The sequence below is a fragment of the Callorhinus ursinus genome, unplaced genomic scaffold (genome assembly GCF_003265705.2).
Source record: "Callorhinus ursinus isolate GAN/ISIS: 27379988/994484 unplaced genomic scaffold, GSC_fseal_2.0 scaffold25, whole genome shotgun sequence".
NCBI lineage: Eukaryota > Metazoa > Chordata > Mammalia > Carnivora > Otariidae > Callorhinus > Callorhinus ursinus.
In genome coordinates, this window is record NW_027397087.1 from 17,767,128 (window position 1) to 17,785,711 (window position 18,584).

Here is an 18,584-nt window from a genome sequence, read left to right on the forward strand (position 1 = left end):
AAGCCCTAATGAGAACAAATGCCTTTCTTCGTGGAGAGGAAACGGGTTTTCTCTAAGCCTCGTCTCACTTGATACGATAAACACCTGGCGCCTACAGCAATGTTCTTTTTTTTTTTAAGATTTTATTTATTTATTTGTTTGAGAGAGAGAATGAGATAGAGAGAGCATGAGAGGGGGGAGGGGAGGGTCAGAGGGAGAAGCGGACTCCCCGCTGAGCAGGGCGCCCGATGCGGGACTCGATCCTGGGACTCCAGGATCATGACCTGAGCCGAAGGCAGCCGCTTAACCAACTGAGCCATAATGTTCTTTATAGTTTTCCTTCCACGGGTGCTCTGAGCTTTTGCTCCCCACTCTCTCCCTTTTTGTCTCCTTTGCAAACTGACAGAAGGCAAGGCTCTGTTCCAGGGGCTGCTACAGCCAAGGTGAACGGCACTGTCCTCAAGGAACTCAGCCTCAGGCAACTCAAAACCGGGAGGGGGGGAATCTCCCCAATAATGCTGGGGTGTAGAAGACCCACATGTCCCACCCTGAGAGATGTGAGTCATAAATTTTGGTATCACCGTAGGATGCATTGTACGTGGCCATTAAAAGCGGTGTTTCTGAAGAATATTGATGCTCGCTGGGTAAAGTGAAAGGAGCTTGTTAATAAGGTTGTATATATACTGTGATCTCAATCCTGGGTTGAGACACATATATTTGGAAAAGCGAAAAAAACCCAACTGTGGTTATTTATGATTACTAGAATTCAGGTGATTTAAATTTTATTTCCATGTTTCTGTATTTTCCATTTTTTAAAAAATAAGCCTCAAGGGAGGATGTGGGTTTTCTTTAAGCCTTCAGAAAAATGCCACAGGCAGCGTCCTTACTTGGGGATCTCTTTGTTTTTGATGGGTGGTTTAATGGTTTACACAGGTTTTTTGTTTAAGTAGGACAGAAGAGCCATAAAGAGGTTTCTCTAAAAAAAAAAGCTCCATGAATATAATTTTTTTTTGCTACATGCATATAATTCTGATACTATAAAAAATCATGGTAATTCTTAATTTGGAAAAAAAATAGTGGGTTGTCACATCAACAGTGACTTAACCTGTATAACAATTGCAGAAAACCAAAACACCTGGCTCTGTTTGTAACTCTTACTACCCATATGATCCTGAACAAGGTACTTAAGCTTTAGGATCTTGTTATCCTAATGTGGTTCCCGGACCAGCAGAATCAACATCTCCTGGAAACTTATTTAACATGCCGAATCTGGAGCTCCACCTCAGACCTCCTGAAAACAAACCTGCAAGAGCCCTGGGTGATTGGTATAAACATTAAGTTTGCAAAGCCCTGGTCTATGAGCCTGTTCCTTCCACGGTCAAATGAGGGTGGTACTTCCCACTTGAACACCTTGCAGGGGTGATGATGGACAGCAAATGAGATAATATCACACACATAAACATGATTTTAAACTCTAAAGACTGAACAAATGCCAAGATCTAATATGTTTTCCAATGTGAAAAACGGGGATGGAATGGTAGTTGTGTTGTTGCATTAAAAGCTTCTTAGTTAATGGTTGTCACTATAATGGGATGTCTCTTTCCTGATTGTTGCTCATGATACGCTAACGATCTTTTCTAGATTATGACCTTTCAAAGATGAGGGACTTCATCAACCAACAAGCAGATGCTTATGTGGAGAAAGGCATCCTTGATAAAGAAGAAGCTGATGCCATCAAGCGTATCTACAGCAGTCTGTAAAAATGGCAGAAGATCCAGGAGTCTTTAGACTGTTTCAGTAAACATAGCTTAAAACACTTCTAATTCTGTCATTAAAGTTATTTGACCCAAGGATTATTAGAAAGTGATGAAATTGCAGTAGTTAACCTTTTGGAAGTGGTTAAACATAGCTTTCTTGCCATAAAAACTGTCTGAAAAGTAAAGTTGTATGTAAGCTGCGATTTTGTATATAGAATCCTTATTTCCTTTTAGATTTACATTTTATAATCAGAGATATGTTGCTTTGGAAAGCCTGTCATGGATAGAACTTAAAATTGAAGCTTCTTCCTGCTGTGTCACACCCACAGACACCCGCCTGAAGAATTAGGGGGTTCTGTTTTCAAGGCATGCTGGGTACCAAAGCACCTCATAGAATATGTCTGTTACAAGATGTTGTTTCCACTACCAGTTCCCTTTGGGGAGTTAAAATAAATTAACATTTCCTCAAAGCCTCTCTAGCTTAAAGGATAACTCTCTGCTTTTTTGGCTGTTCCTGCTGGCTCTTTATCAGGCCCAGTGGTGCAAAAAGGAACCTGAAAGATAAGCATAGGATTTGCTGGATTCATCAACAATTTCTCCCGACATTTGACATTTCCAGACATTGCGTTTGTTTATTAGTAGGAATAACTGTGTGCTCTCCAAGGAGAAAAATGAGGTCATAAACACTACAGAAGCAAAGTAAAAATGTCTGCCAGACCTGAGTTATCTAAACTGAATTTAATCCCGGCCAAGGTATTCTCAACAGAGAGCAAGAGGGCCAGGCAGTAGTACAGAAATAGATAAAAGTCATTCCCTTCTTTGTGGACCAAAGCTGGTAAACAAGCTTTCCTGGAAGAAAAGGTTAATGAACTTAGGGTCCCTGCAACTCCCCTTCCTCAGCTGCCCTTGCAAACACAGCCCTGGAAGCAACACACAGTGGCCCAAGGTCCTCCTGAAATGGTAATGGGCAATGCTCCCAAACCGAAGAATGCTTTGAAAATGCATTATTCAGCATAAAGTGATAACATATTTTTCTATCTATTTCAGCTTGAAATCTTAAAAAATAATATAATGCTTTGTGTATTAGCTGTCATGACTTCAAACGGCCTTCTGATACTTGTCTTGAATGCTCCTACTTGGTATCTACTTTTTGGTGAGGGCTGGGGAATGTAGAGGGACAATGTTAAGAGGTTATTTTTCACGAGGAGGAAACCACTGCTGCTCCTCCCCATCCTCTCTAGAGTTGTAAAAATAAACAAAACCCAAAGCCTGACACCCATACAAACTAAACTCAGTTTGTTCTAGAAAAGCCAGTACTCCCTGGGAGCAGTAAGTGGGAACTAAAAACACCTATGCCCAAATTATCCTTGCCAAACACAGTGAGTCAGATCATTTTAATGTCATCTTTGATAACATGACCTACCCCTTCACCCATGTCCTACAGTCCAAACAGGCTGCTTGTACATCAGGGGGAAAAAAGTTCTGGCTGCAATTAAAGCATTTTATCCATTCACTTTTCTATAATCTATCTAGATACCTATGCAGTCTATTTTTAAGTAAGACATTTATTTAGGGAGTTTATTGTAGTTTTCTGACACACAGATATTCATTAGCTCCCAGCAGTAGCCAAGAAAAAAGAAAAGGGAGATCATCGGCCCTGTTTTAGAAATGAGGAAACTGGTGCTCAAACTCTGATGGCCAAGAAGTGGTTAAAAGTGGGCCTCGAACCCAGTTTCTTGTGGTGCAGTCCACTCCTCCGAGGCAGTACTAAAGTACTCTGGTCCAAGACAGTTCAACTGTGGCCACAGCAAATCCAGAGTTTTTAATAACGTGAAGGACAGAGATGTCTTGGCCAGAAAGTGCTAAGAGTAGACCTTAGGCAACAAAGAAATACTCAGAAGAATATTTTTAAGATTGTGGTCTGAATTTTACATTTCTGCTTATATTACATCTTTTGGATAGCATTTTTGGATTACTCTCAAATTTCAGATGATGTTACGTTAAACAGCGTGATAACTTTACATTTTTTGAAAGTTCCTGTGCCTCCAGAGAGGCCCAGACCTTGTCTTATATACACAATGGTTTCCCTTCCTTTTTTGTTTTCTCCTCTTCCAACTAACTCCCCTTAGCCAGGTAGCAGCAAAACATGATCAAGAAACCACCCTATATCAAAGACGGTAACAGCATGAGAAAAAAACCAAAACATCAGGGAGTATGTATGTTATGAATAAATAAGAAATTCAAGACAAGAGCAGATGACTAGTGTTTCCCATGCATGCACCTGTTGGTCACTCTCAAGGGCTGGAGATGTGCAGTTCTGATTCTATAAGCTCTGCTGCATTGATGTCTAAGGGCACCTGTTTCCTGCTTAATGGAAGACCTGAAGGAGGGAGATGGGGAAGAGAAAATGAGGGGAGAGTCCTGTTTGCCCCACAGAAAGCAGATTCCTTGGGGATGTAGGCGAGGGATAAATATGGGGAATTTTTGTGGAAGCTTAAAGATTTCTTTAACCTGGTACTTGAATAAAAACTGAGACCAAAAAAAGTTTAACTGTAAATAATATTTTGCTTAAGATTTATGGCTGTAACCTGTACATATGAAAAAAGACAAATTATGTAAATAAAAACTTAACCCTCAATTCAAATGAGCACAGTGCCTACGAAACGCTCTTTATAAAGTGACTTAATGAAATCTAAACTAGAATTCACCAATGTGTCATAATTTCTCCTTCTGATCATATTCTGTGTTTATACCATATCTCAAACATATCAGGTCAAATATTATGAAAATGCAAAGGTTACTAATACCCATAATGATTTGCTTTTAGATTATTGAAACTTTTTTAAAATTCTAATTATAATAATAAAAGCAATTAAAATGGAGGAGAAGCTGTCACCATTTAAAAAATAATTTTAAAAATCAGCTTTATTTTTCCATTTGTTGAAAAAATTGAAGACTCAAATATGAAAACATAGTTTATTTTCTCACTCAGGCTTTTGTAGTTTATTTTTACAAAATAGCAGACAAAATTTGGTTCTTTATATTAATACAGAATATGTAATACATATCGAAATATATATATAGCACTTAAGTTATAAACACATAGCAAAATCAGTATCACTTAAACAGCAACCATGTATTTCACATAATTAAGATTTCTCAGGTCAACATCATTTTCAGCTTGAATATGTATATAGTCTTTGATGCTTTATGTTAACTAGTATTTACAAAACTAGTCTAAAAACTACCATCACCTACAAAAGTGATGAGCTTTAGGATACAATTTTGCTCTCATGCCATAATAAAAACTTAAAATTATAGAAAGCCAGAGGGAAATAATCACTTCAGTGCAATTGCAGTAGGTAGAACTACTAAATTGTGATTTAACGATGTATGCTTTTGAATCTTCAGTTGTTGGTTTCTTTATGATTCAACCATCTCTTAATCCAGGTTAGATTATCACCCCTGATCATCTAACTGTGATAGAGGGAAGTTGCACAGGGGCTTTCTTCATCTCTGAAAAAAAGAAATTCAGCATAAATCAGTGTTTAAAAGCACTATTCAGAAAACTAATATGTACACTTATTATATACCTTAATATCCACTTGCCAAAGAAGGGCAGGAGTATCAATTTATAATATTTTGCATGCCCTGGAAGTTATATGAAATGCAAATACTCATTAGGGTGTACCTTATCTGCATTTTATTGGCATCTCAATTATTGGAATAAAGAAGGGTACTTGTAAAAAAAAGAATATATATTCTTATATATTTACATTTTTCTATTACATTTAAATAAAACACTGAATTATAAAATGATTATATTCATATTTGTTTTTATTTTTTATATTCCACCTTTTCCTCGAAAGGACTTGATGTGCCTACAACAAAAAGCATACATATAATAAGATGAATTAGATAGAAATAAAAAATCAGGACTAAGAAAAGGAGAACTGTACGAATATATTAACCATAAGAAATACTGTAGTAGTTGAACTGAACATCAGTTTTAGTTGCTAGCTTCCTGGTAGCCAGGGCAAAAAAGGAAACACAATAGCTTGTGCCATTCTTGGATTCATAAAGGAAAAAGAAAATCAATTCTGTAGAAGAGAAAAAGATTTGCCCTAGAACCAAATTAAAGAGCAAAGAAAAAAGCTCACATGAAAAACATCCAGTAACAAATAATGGACACCGTCTTTGACAAATAGCATTAGGATCACAAGGATTCCCCAGGGCAGTCCTTCCTCTGACGGGATAAACGAGACGTTTCTGCTTGGCTGCTATCCAGAATTGCTCGCTGGACAGTTACGCTACTGAACCAAAGAAGCAACTTTTTATAATAAATAACAGAGACAACAGGTAAAGCCCTATGCAGAATGCAGGAGTTCTTTTTAGGCTTCATATATTGAAAATGACTTTCTAGAATTAAAATATAGTTTTTAAAGCAAAAGGAAAAAATAGGACAGAGAAGAGCAAAGAAGAGAAACAAAACACAACAAAACCTTAGCCAAGCAAGGACATCATAAATTTATTCAGCTTCTGACATTTTACCAGCATATTTTTACCTGCTCTCTTCTTTTAGTTTCTTGGCTGCCTGCGTTGACAACTTAATCTGTAAGTCTAGTCTCTGCAGGAAATCTCTAGCTGACACTTCTTCAGGCGGTATGGGCTGAACATTGGATTCTTGAGGACTGGGAGGAGAAAGGTCTTCCCCAGCTGCTACCGGCTCTTCTTCGTGAGAAAAACTGCTACGAACAGTTTCATTTTCTGGAGAATCTATTGAGTTAAGTCCATTAAACAACAAAGCCTTCTCTGATATAACTGGGATGTTCAAAGTTTTCTTCAGAAATATACAGTCACTGGTAAACAGTTTATTTGCCCTTTTAATCTGCTCCATCTAAAATATAAAAAAGGAAATACAGAGTTATATATAAAAAAATCCATTAGTAGGGTTTATTACACAAACAGAACTAAAAATATCCAGGCTCAGAATATGTGCAATGCTTTCTCTGGATTCGAGATTCTTAATTTGGGTTTAGTCACTTCCCCAGGTACTCCTGGTTATTTCAAGAGTTGTCAGGAAATTGTTTCCCAACTTTAAAAAAGGAAAAACGAATTTTCCCCCACTATAATATTTCCCCTACAAGGCAGCTTTTACCAAGAAGACTTAAATCCCTGAAGTTTTAGCTTATCTAATAAATTCTATTCTTGTTTTGACATTTCTATTATTTGATTTAAAAAAAAAACTAGTACTGTTATTTTATTTACGGAGCACTTCCCTTGTCTCTGGAATTGTGTTTGGTAAATTTAATGGATACAGGAGCTGGTACAGGGATAAATACAACAAGCATTTGCAAGAATGGTGTAGACTAGGGCTGCAGGCATTAAGAAAGGCCTCACGGAGTTGCTGGAGTGGTGGGGGGTGGGAGGGATGGGGTGGCTGGGTGATAGACATTGGGGAGGGTATGTGCTATGGTGAGCGCTGTGAATTGTGCAAGACTGTTGAATCACAGATCTGTACTTCTGAAACAAATAATGCAATATATGTTAAGAAAAAAAAAGAAGAAGATAGCAGGAGGGGAAGAATGAAGGGGAGTAAGTCAGAGGGGGAGACGAACCATGAGAGACGATGGACTCTGAAAAACAAACGGAAGGTTCTAGAGGGGAGGGGGGGATGGGTTAGCCTGGTGATGGGTATTAAAGAGGGCACATTCTGCGTGGAGCACTGGGTGTTATGCACAAACAATGAATCATGGAACACTACATCAAAAACTAATGATGTAATGTATGGTGATTAACATAACAATAAAAAATTAAAAATAAAAAACTCCTGGGGGAAAAAATAAGAAAAAAGCTCCTTGAAAAAAAAAAGGAAAGAAAAGAAAGGCCTCACAGAGAAGGTGGAGCTCTGATTTTGATTCTTTTAACTTTAGATGGGCCTCAAAGAAGGGGTAGAAGCAGTACAGGTAAGGAAAGGAGGTGGGGAGCACATTACATATATTATCTCATATTTCCTACCCTATGGAGCAGGTATTTGAAGATCCACTTTACAAATAAAAGAAACAAAACTCAGAGAGACTGTGGACCATGGAACCATCATACACTGGCAGATGAAGCAGCTAGGATTTAATACAGTTTCTATACCCTCAAACTCCTTCCCAGCCTGTGGATGCCTCCCGCAGAGCGCAGAGATGGGGATGGGAGGTGGGGGTGGAAAGGGAGAATGGAATCTACACATGGGGTCTCATTTAACCTCCACAACAGTTCTGCCATCCAGATACTGTCATCTCCCTTTTGCAAATGAAGAAATGGAGACTCCAGAGAGGTAAGTCGCATGCCTAAGTCCACAACGCTGTGAGCGCTGACAGGACTCAACGTGCGCTGGAGAACCGCGTGCGCGTGCGTCCCCCAGCCGCGCTGCCGGTGTCTGCCCACCTGCCCGCCCGCGAGCCCCAGCACTGCCCTGCGCTGGGCTCCGCACGTGCCCCACGCCATCTCAGTCTCTGTACAGCTCCTTCTGCTGAGGCAGGGAACCGTGACGGTTTGGTAAGAGAGCTGAGCGCGCAGACTTGGGAATGTGACAGACCTGGTTTCAAATCCCAGCTCCGCCAACACCAACCGTCTCCACGTGAGCTGGTTCCTCCTTTCCCTCAGCCTGTTGCCTCTTGTGTAAAATAAGAGTCACCCACCCTTCACAGGGTTGTCTACACATCCTTGCATAGAGGAGACAGAGAAGTAGGTGGGTAAGTAGGCAGACAGACACAGATAGGAAATATATGAGAGAAAGAATATTTAGCAGAGCACCTGGCAGCAGATGATACATTTTCCAACGAAGAAATTAACGCACACACAGATGACCGATTGGACCAAGTGTCTACGGCTCTTTAAATGTGAGCTGGAGGGGCATCTGGGTGGCTCAGTCGGTTAAGCATCTGCCTTTGGCTCAGGTCAGGATCTCAAGGGTCATGGGATCGAGCCCCACGCTGGGCTCCCGACTCAGCGTTGGGTTCAGCAGGAGTCTGCTTCTCCCTGTTCCTCTGGCCCTCTCCCCTCATGCTCGTGCACACTCTCTCTCAAATTAAAAAAAAAAAAAAATTAAAATAAATGTGTGATCTGGGATTTCTGTCTGACTCTGAAGTCCATACAACACCAGGATAAAAGTGCATGACTAATGGGGCCAAATTATGGGATCCTTTAATGCCAAATTGTGAGTGAAACAATTAGATTTCTACATCAAAGAGCCTGAAAAACAAGTCGATTCCTAAATGAACCCTGTATCTCCTGATTTCTTACTATAAGCTGAATCTATACAAATGGTACACTTAAAGCTTTTTTTTTTCTTTTAAAGATACTACATTAAAGTGTCTTTTGTGTAGAGGAGGGGGGGTCTTTTGTGTTCTAGTTTCTGATTAAAAGAGAGAAGGTAAGGGTAAGGAAGAGAGGCATGGAATAGGCAGGTGCATTTAGGAGACAAAATTAAAAATCTGAAAACCCTAGTACCTCTGGTCTGGTTCAGGCTTTGATTTAAGAGATTTAAATAACTTGGAATACATTATCCATAGGAGGTTCAGGTATATTCTACTCTGCCTTTAATACCCCTTATTATTTTTTTTTACAAGCTAGCATCTACCTCCTCCATCTTAGTATGTGGGCTTCCAATGGCACTGAGCAATGCCCCCCCCCACACACTCCAGGGTGAGCATATGACTCATGCTTGCCCTTTGGAGTGTCACAGTGTCCTGGCTTTCATGATAGGTCACAGTCCCATCTTGGAACAATTCAAAGATGCAGGGAGACTTTTGCTGGGTCTGGGAGGGGAAAGATTCTGTATTTTTTCTGCTGGAAAGAGCAGCTATCCCCCCACCTCATGGAACCTGAGGCCATCTGGGAGGAGAGCAATCAGTTCTCTGAATCAAAGCCTAAAGCTAGAATACCCTAGGGCCTTTCAGTTCCATGACCCAATAAACTCCATTTTTTGTTTGTTTTTGTTTTTTGCTTAAGCCAATCTGAGTTAGGTCTTCTATCACTTGTAAATCAAAGAACCTTCATTGATACAGTGCTCTTCAAAACGCTTATTGGCAGGGGCCTATTATTTTCTGAGAATAATGATGGAGGACAGAAACTGAAAGGAACACCAGATCTGAGTGCCGAGGCAGGGCTGAGAATATCAAGCATCAACTGAATTCCTTCAGGACAAGCACTTTTATTTCTATATCTTCCCTGGGGCTAACAAAGACCTGTACACATTAAGTGCTTAGGATAGATGGATGGATTAATTAATTAATTAAAACAGGTCAGAGGAATAGTCATAAAAGATGAACCCAGGGGCGCCTGAGTAGCTTAGTTAGTTAGGCATCTGCCTTTGGCTCAGTTCATGATCCCAGGGTCCTGGGACTGAGCACCACGTAGGGCTCCCTGCTCGGCGGGGAGTCTGATCTCCCTCTGCCTCTCCCCCTGGCTTGTGCTCGCTCTCTCTCTCTCTCACTTATTCTCTCTCTCTAATAAATAAATATCTTTAAAAAAAAAAAAAAAGATTAACCCAGGGAAGTAACCAGAAAGGGACAATAAATCATCTGCTGTGCTAGTGACTCTCTCTTTCAATACACCCCCACCACCCAATCCAACCCCAACTCTTCTTGAGCCTATTCTGAACCCCAGGAGACTGACCTCTTAAGAACTGCATTACCTAAGCCCCCTTGTCCTTGGAATGCCAGTGGGTGTTCCAAAGGAAGTCATGAGCAGAAAGATACAGCACCATGTCTCCAGTGGCTGCACTCCTCTATGGCAGAGTTCCTGCCAGGTAACCGCTCCCTCATCCATGGCTCCAGCCTTCCTCGTGTGGGGTACACCACTTCTTCCCCTTGCCCTTCAAGCCTTAGGGTAATGTCTCCCTGCTGTTGCTAGTCTCAGGTGCTTCACCATCCCTTGGTGGTTCCCTCAGCCCTGCTCATACTTCTGTAAATGTTCCTTCACTAAATTCTCTTTGGCCACACACCCCCCACGCCCACTATCTGTTTCCTGTCAGAACCTTGACCCATACATCTATCATTCAAAACAAGAGAGCCCGGGGCGCCTGGGTGGCTCAGTTGGTTAAGCGACTGCCTTCGGCTCAGGTCATGATCCTGGGGTCCCGGGATCGAGTCCCACATCGGGCTCCCTGCTTGGCGGGGAGTCTGCTTCTCCCTCTGACCCTCTTCCCTCTCGTGCTCTCTATCTCTCATTCTCTCTCTCGAATAAATAAATAAAATCTTTAAAAAAAAAAAAAACAAGACAGCCCATCACAGCTAGGCGAAGGGCCAATGACAGGGACCACAAGACAAGGTACCTGAGTCAACAGCTGGGTATAGTCAAGGAGCACAGGGAATGAAGGGCAGGGTTCCCTTAGTTCTTGTATATCATCCCATTGATTCACCTATAGAATTGCCTCTTTCACTAGCCTATGAGCTTCCTGAAGTCAGAGACTATGCTATCTCCATCTCAGTATCATCAGCAAGCATTTAAGGTGTACATTCACCCTATAGTCTAGATGGGATACAGCATCAAGGACATCGGGGATATCCAGACATAGTTAGCATCAAGGTGGGGACCAATCTAAGGACTGGCAGATTTGAGTCTGAAGATGAAATGAGCCTAATACAAGATAGTAGTTAGAAACAGGGGCTCTGGGGCCACACTTTCTGGGTTCAAACCCTGGCTTTGTAAAGTATTTAGGATAATGCATAGCCCCCAGGAAGCCCTCAAAAAAGATAATGATAATAGTTGCTATCTTATTATTACTGGTTAAAAGTGAGAAAATAACAAGTAAAGGCAGATTCTAACATGTATTTATTTAGCAAATGAGAAGGAAGCAGGAATTTCTCACAATAAAAAATATTTCTCCTACAAAGTAAGAATATATAAAAAAAATTTCATGAAACCAAGCCCAGATAATTAACATTATATGTTGTCACTGCCCTGAGGTATGCAAGCTCTTTGTTTTCTTTTTCCCCCCAAGGTGATAAATTTGATCTTAACTTGTTTTTTCCTCTACAAGTGCTGGCTTGAACCAACTGAACAGGTTGCAAACTCTGGACTCATAATAAAGTTAAGGAATAAACTAGCCAATCAAAAAGCCAGGGGGAAAAAAAAAGCAGCATTCCAGTGAGAAAGAGCAGTTGCAAGGCCCCAGCACAGGAAAAAAACAGTGTGGCTGAAGTATAGGGAGTAATGAGCAAAACTCTAGGCCACATTGGGCCTTGGATGCCAAGGTAAAAAACTGGATTTTATTTTATTTATTTATTTTTAAAGATTTTATTTATTTATTTTAGAGAGCGGGGGGGGGGAGAAAAGGAGATGTACGCATGAGAGTGGGAAGGGGCAGAGGGAGAGAGAATTCCAAGCAGACTCCCCGCTGAGCTCAGAGCCTGACTCAGGGCTCAATCCCAGGACCCCAAGATTATGACTTGAGCTGAAATCATACATAGAATAACTACAGCTGTTTCAAGTTTTGGATAGCTCAAGGATTTAATTTGTTACAGGCTTTGAAAATTGCAGTTTTCTGGTACGGTCCCAACGCTGACCTGGGTTGTGTTCGGAACACATAAAGCAGAGAACAGTAAATTAGAACTCTTAGAAGATATTATGATCCTTTTCTCCATGACCTGAGTCGAAGGCAGATGATTAACTGACTGAGCCACCCAGGCGTCCCTCAATGAAACTTTTTTAAAAAAAGAATACATGAGGATTCTTCCTCTGTGCCTCCCCCCAAAAATAAATAAAATAAAAATAAATAAAAAAAGAATTTATGAGAATCTATTAAACCCCAAGCTACTAAAGGCTACTTTACCATACTTCTCACTACATGTTGCATTATTTATTTATAGTTCTCTTGCCTTTGATCAGCAAGGATCAACAATTTCTACCAGCAGCAGGGCCTAAAGTTATGAACACAAAAGATTTACACATACTTACATTTCTAATTCACAACACTTGTTGTCCCTAAAATGACAATCATTTCACCTTTTCTCAGCAAGGTGACTTCTGTTCGGGGAGATGTTAAGAAGCAACTAGGTTTAGCAGCTCGCTGGAAGAAAGTGAGAAGACTCTGGGAATAAAACCGGACAGGAAGTGATTGAGGGCACTGGAAGCAACGTGGCCTCTGGAGAGGAGAGAGGGCAGGCAAGCTACCAGGAGGAAGCAAAGAGACAATGAGAAAGTTTATGCAAATAATAGGTCTCCTCACTGCCTCCTGCTCACTTTTAGTTTGTATACTGTTTTCTGGATGTTTTTCCAGGGTTTCCAAAAAGTTCACAGTGGCTGCCTGGAGCCGGTGAGTTTCCTCCTGAAGCTTGCATCCAACTGAGAGGAGCTAGGATCACCACAAAGGCCATAGCTAAATCTAGAACACTGGGTTAGGGAAAGGACCTAAACGTCTCAGTAGAGATAGGCACAGCCAGGGAAATTCCAGCCCAAGCAAATAAGTGTCTGAAATCAACACGGTATTTAATAGTTTCTCAACTCAGCCCAAATAGTTTCAGTTTCCCAGACCACTTCCTCAAATGCTTCTTCGGTAGAGATGCTCAAATGTAAACCTATGTTTAATTCAATGTCAAGACTCCCTGCTGGTAGAAGGGGAGCAAACCAGCACCAATCTTTCCTTAGGCTGGAGAGCCAGCCTTAAATTACACTTTGCAATTCCAGTCACTCAACCCCTACCCTGGGCTCCGTCTTTCAGGGTCTGCTCAACTCCAGGGCCCAGTGATTTCACTCCAGGCAGGCCTGTGGATTAGGTCCATACATATGTGGAGGGCCTGCCATGTGCAAGACCCAGGCTAGGCACAGAATGTACAGAGATGAGTCAGACAAGCGACCTGGCTTCTCGAGTAGCTACAGGCTAGTGGAAAGCAATAGTAGACAAACTCACCATAAATAATAAGAGGAAAGCACGTATTATCCTGTAGCATGTAGCACAAGGACTCAAACAAACCAGGCTCAATAAAAACAGGTAAAAAAAAATAAATGCCAGTTATTAATAACTAACAATGACTTTAAAAGGGATGTGGGAAGGGTTCTTCAGATATTTTCTAAGGCACTGGCAGAAGAACTGGCTTCCATCAGGCGTCAGACCTGGCCAGGTTCTCCAACATCCGCATTCTTCTTTCCTATAGAGAAGCCTCCTGGATCTCTGGGCCCATCTCTCGGGCAGAGATACTCAAATGAAATAGTAAACAAATAAGCAGAAAATATATAGCGCATCAATCATCTAGAATCCAACCACTTACCACCACTTCCTTCTCCGCTGCTTTGTTCCAAGCTGCCATCTTCCTACCCGCATTATTACAAAGCCTTTATCCTTCTGGTCTCCCTGCCTTGGCACTCGCCCATCTACAGCGTGTGCTCAAAGCAGCAGCCAGAGGGATCCTCTTAATGCCCAAATCAGATCACGCCATTCTTCTGTTCAAATTCCTCCAACGTGCTCCAGCTCACTCAGAGAAAGAGCCAAAGTTCTTACAATGGCTTTCAAGGCCCAAAATGATCTGGTCCAAATACACCCTACTGCATTCTAAGCGCCAGGTACACTATTCCTGGAACTTGCCAATTATGTTCCCACCTCAAGGCCTTTGCATCCCTTGCTGTTCCTGCTGCCTGGAATGTTCTTCACAGATATCTGCACACCCCCCACCCACCCCCTTGCCTCCTTCTCTGTGAGGTCTTTGTGGTCACATCATTTTAAATTACAGCCACCTCCACTAGCCCTCCTTCTCTCCTTTCCCTGCTTCATCTTTTCATTTTGCTTGTCAATCTCTGACATATAACATATCTCATTTGTTTACTTTCTGTCTCCACTGACTAAATTATAAGCTCCATGAGGGCACAGATTTCTATTTATTCACTAACGTAACACCAAAAAGATAGACGCTGGAAAAAAAAAAAGGAAAATGGGATGAACAATAAACACTGCTGGGAAACAAGGCACGGAAGGGGCGGGGGGAAAGGAAGAGGGCTGTAATTTGACAGAGCAGTCAGGAAGGCCTCATGGAGGAGACATGTAAGCAAGAACTTAAAGTCAGTGAGGGAGCAAGTCACATAGCCAAGATCAGCTACATAATTTGCAGGGCCCAGGGAAAAGTGCAAACGTGGGGCCCTGTTCACAAAGTATTAAAAATTTCAAGATGGTGGGGTCCCTGGGTGGCTCAGGTGGTTAAGCATCTGCCTTCGGCTCAGGTCATGATCTCCAGGTCCTCGGGATCGAGACCTGCATCAGGCTCCCGGCTCAGCAGGGAGTCTGCTTCTCCTTTCTCTCTGCCTCTCCCCTCTGTTCGTGTTGTTTTTTTTTCTCTCTCTCTCTCCCTCTCTCAAACGAATAAATAGAATCTTTAACAATTCTTTTTTCAAGTTGGCAATAGTAGAGCATGACACCAAGTGCAGTGCAGGGCTCTTCTAAGCATGGGGCCCTGTGTGACTGCACAGGTCAGACACCCATGACGTGAACCTTCCATGCAGCTATCAGGGAAAGACTGTTCCATATAGATGGAACAGCAAGTGCTAAGACTCCAGGAAGGACAGTGCTTTGGGAACAAGAAACAGGCCATGCTTGTAAAACATGAAGATTCCTGGGCTCCTTTTCTGGATATTCTGATTCAGTAGGCTCAAGGTCAGTTAGGATTCTTTATTTTTAGTTTGCCCCAGGGCATTCTTCTAGCCAGGCAAGTTGGAGGAACACCTCTCTCCCCCCACATCTTGGGATGTACCCTGCTGCTAGCCATTGAGCACCACTTCAGATAACCAGTTTCCAATTTGTTCCCCTGGAAACCCAGTGTGGAAAACCAGACATTTACCTTCACACCTTGTCAGAGTCTTTGTTCTGGGAACATCCCTCTACCTAAAATACTACTGGCTCTTACCAGTCTCTCCATGCTGAGGGACTGGAGTCCTGCCTGGACTCCCAGCTGGGGGCCTGGAGAGCTGTCATCAGCAGACAGGCTTCTCTGAGAGTTCCAGCTCCTCTAAGTAAGACAGCAGAGCCATGCTCGGCTCTTGCCAGACGTGGGATGTTAAATTCAAATGTTTGCCTGGACTGAGTCTTAATTTCCAGGTGCACTGCCTTGGGTCTCTAAATCTCCAACATATCATCACAATAATTTAAATATGCTTATGATCTTGGTAGTCAATATTAGAAACTTAACTAATTCAACTTCTTTCTGTTCAGTCAGGGAAAGAAAAAAACTTTTCTGCCTTTTTAGCATCCACCTAAAATCTCAATTTACAATGAGTAAATCCAATTAATATTTGCCTATTAAAGCAATAATATCACTTCACTGTTACAGTAAAAATTATCACTTTCACTGGTTCTATGGAATCTAAAAATGTCATCAACTATAGTTCAGGGCCTAAAGTAAATGATACACATGTAATAAACCAGTGGTTCTTAATGAAGAGTGAGTTTCTTCCTAGGGAACATTTGGCAATGTCTGGATGGGGGGTGGGGGTTGGGGGCCTTACTGGCATCTAACAGGCAGAGGTCAGAGATGCTATTAAACATACTACAATGTTTAGTATGTTTAGCCACTCAAGTGCAGCCATGGAGGGCCCTGGGCTCTAGAGACTTCTGTGGGTAGGGACCAGGGAAATAACACTTCTCCAGATACCATGGATTCCTGGTGCAGTCACCCTGGCCCAGGAGGTAGGACATATAGAAACCATACAGAAGAGACCTTCCTTCTTCAGTAACCAAGATGCTAAGAGAGCTCTTGATAAGACTAGGATAGAAATAAGGATGGAAATCAGAAGTAATATCTAGATAAAAGCAAATGCTTTATCACTGTGCTAATTCAAGCTGCTCTCAATGAATAAACATACTTAGATAATATCCTTACCTCTCATCCATCCTCCCATCTGTAAAAAAGGTAAAAAGGTAATTACACCTACCTCCAAGGCTCATTAGGAAAATCAAATTGAATAAAAACAAGATGGAACAGGACAAATGTAACACCTGGCAGGCAGCAGGCATTCAGCAGAAGGTAGCTACGATATTCCCCAATTCTGTTTTCCTCTGGCCCTCACCCAAAACCAGGCCTTACTGATGTGCATAAGAACTGCAGTCCTATGTTCACATTTAGAAACTCCCAGGCAGAGGGAAAGGGACTATCCATGGCATGATACTATCGGTATAGGTCTGCACAGCAAGATCCCTGGTCTCAAAATGTTTAAACGACCTGCTAGGTAAACATACAGTATCAGCTAGAAGGTGCAAAATAAATTAGTCTCTATCATTCTGTTAAGGGCCAGAAAGTTTCACTTCAAGAGAAAGATACAGATAAGATCCCTTTCTTCCCATTCGTGTCTAAGGTGTTTCAGGAAAGAACATTGAAAACTGATCCAGAACTCAAATGCAAAAAGGCCATCACATGGCTCAGAGTTAATTATAAGTAATTTTAATGAGAGAATATGCTCCCTCAAGTTTCCATGTTCTTCCCAGAGGTGTAATGCAATATATTTAGGACAAACACACTTATAAATTTATAATAAACACAGCTCTCCAGCTCACCTAGACCCCAGTTCTGGGCTGCAGCTTAGCGACAGGTGTCACATTCACAGTTGCCAGTGAGCCCAGGGGTGTAATTTTACTTCTAAATAAAGCAGCATAATCGATAAAAACCAGAACCATCCTGCGGAAACAAATGTACCATCGCTGACTCATCACAGCGCTTGTTTACAGAGAAAACAAAATTCTCTGCCTGAGTCCACACCTCAGCTGGACTTTGAGTAAATATGCACTACGGTGGTGTAATCTGGACTGAACATCGGGTGAACGTGGCTCCCTGGTACTCTTTGGCCTTCCTCACGGATCTGGGCAGGACACCGGGAACTCCATGCACCTACCTGGGGAGGGAGCCTCGGCGGCCTGCCCCTCTGGCTACAGAACCACCTTCGGCGACCACTGTCGCGGCCCTCAGCGCGCGCCAGGCGAGCGCAGGGGGCCAGATGGCCGCCGGCGCGACCCCCGGCGCTCCGGCCCCCGCCCCGAGCCCCCGCCCCGAGCCCCCGCCCGTGCCGCCGGCCCCCGCCGCCGCGGCGCGCCCTGCTCACCGTGACTCCGTACTTGAGCGCGATGCCCTGCAGCGTATCGCCGGCGCGGACCCGGTGCTCCACATGGCGCTCGATGACGCCGGCGCCCAGCGGCGCCCGCACGCTGGCGGTGCTGCCGTACGAGCGGGTCTTGGTGCGGGCCAGGCTCAGCGACAGCTCGGCCTCCTCCGACTCGGAGCCCGAGCGCGAGCGCGGCGGCGGCGAGGGGGCCGAGGGCCGGGGCGCTCGGGGGCCGCCTTCCCGCAGGGAGAGCGCGGGCGAGGAATCCGCCATGGGTCCTGCGGAGGCCGCCGGGTCGCGAAGCTCGCCAAGGGGGTGGCGCCTTCTGCGCCACCGCCTCTTCTTCCTCCTCACAGGGGCTGCGGATGGCCGTTTCGCGGGGGCGGCGGGCTGGAGGCCGCGACGCGGAGCTGCGGGCCGGGCATGGCGGGCGCCCCCCTCCTGCGCGTCCCGCCTTCCCCGGGCGCACCTGCAAGCGGAAGAGCGAGACGAGATCCCGCAGCCGCCGGGCCGAGCGCCGCGGCTCCACCCTGCTAGCCGGTGCGGGGCAGGCCCTGAGGTGCGAGGAAGCGGGGCGCACTAAAGCCCGCGGCCGCGGGGACTACGGAGGGCCCATCCTCAGGCGTCCTCGGAGCCGGTGAAACCCTGCGGCATGCCCACAGGTTCTAGAGAGCCCTGCCCCGACCACTGCAAAACACCAAAGCTTTGCTCTGCTTCCTATATTGATTCCCCAGCAGGCGCCAGCTTTCTCAGACCTCCAAGCTCTCCCATGAAGGGTAC

General features: G+C 43.5%; 2 protein-coding genes across 6 annotated transcripts in view; one reads left to right on the plus strand and one right to left on the minus strand.

Moving 5' to 3' along the window:
• The window catches only part of SCG3 (secretogranin III), a 33,670-nt gene extending 31,734 nt beyond the window's left edge, over positions 1 to 1,936 (plus strand). For both annotated transcript variants that reach the window (XM_073877011.1, XM_025884050.2), the window contains exon 13: positions 1,621 to 1,936. In XM_073877011.1, coding sequence (XP_073733112.1) covers positions 1,621 to 1,739 — 119 coding nt within the window. In that variant the 3' untranslated portion in view covers positions 1,740 to 1,936. The remainder of the gene's footprint in view (positions 1 to 1,620) is intronic.
• Positions 1,937 to 4,700: 2,764 nt separating this feature from the next.
• On the minus strand, positions 4,701 to 18,578 carry LYSMD2 (LysM domain containing 2). 4 transcript variants are annotated; one of them, XM_025884136.2, is made up of 3 exons: positions 17,805 to 18,578; positions 6,302 to 6,633; positions 4,701 to 5,252 (listed from the first exon to the last, which is right to left on the minus strand). In XM_025884136.2, the coding sequence occupies exons 1-3, from the start codon at positions 18,075 to 18,077 to the stop codon at positions 5,210 to 5,212; spliced, it is 648 nt and encodes a 215-aa protein (XP_025739921.1). In that variant the 5' UTR covers positions 18,078 to 18,578; the 3' UTR covers positions 4,701 to 5,209. The 4 variants fall into 4 exon arrangements, with proteins under 4 accessions (XP_025739921.1, XP_073733115.1, XP_025739924.1 ...); XM_073877014.1 differs by lacking the exon at positions 17,805 to 18,578 and adding an exon at positions 17,598 to 17,728; XM_025884139.2 differs by lacking the exon at positions 17,805 to 18,578 and adding an exon at positions 17,263 to 17,383.
• Positions 18,579 to 18,584: the final 6 nt, after the last annotated feature.

Excerpts from the sequence above, each read along its gene's own strand:
- LYSMD2 (XM_025884136.2), bottom strand. The coding sequence starts at position 18,077 with ATGGCGGATTCCTCGCCCGCGCTCTCCCTGCGGGAAGGCGGCCCCCGA. Across the intron at positions 6,634-17,804 it reads CGCTCAAGTACGGAGTCACG|ATGGAGCAGATTAAAAGGGC; the intron begins GTGAGCAGGGCG and ends TTTATATTTTAG. Across the intron at positions 5,253-6,301 it reads AAACTAAAAGAAGAGAGCAG|AGATGAAGAAAGCCCCTGTG; the intron begins GTAAAAATATGC and ends TCTTTTTTTCAG.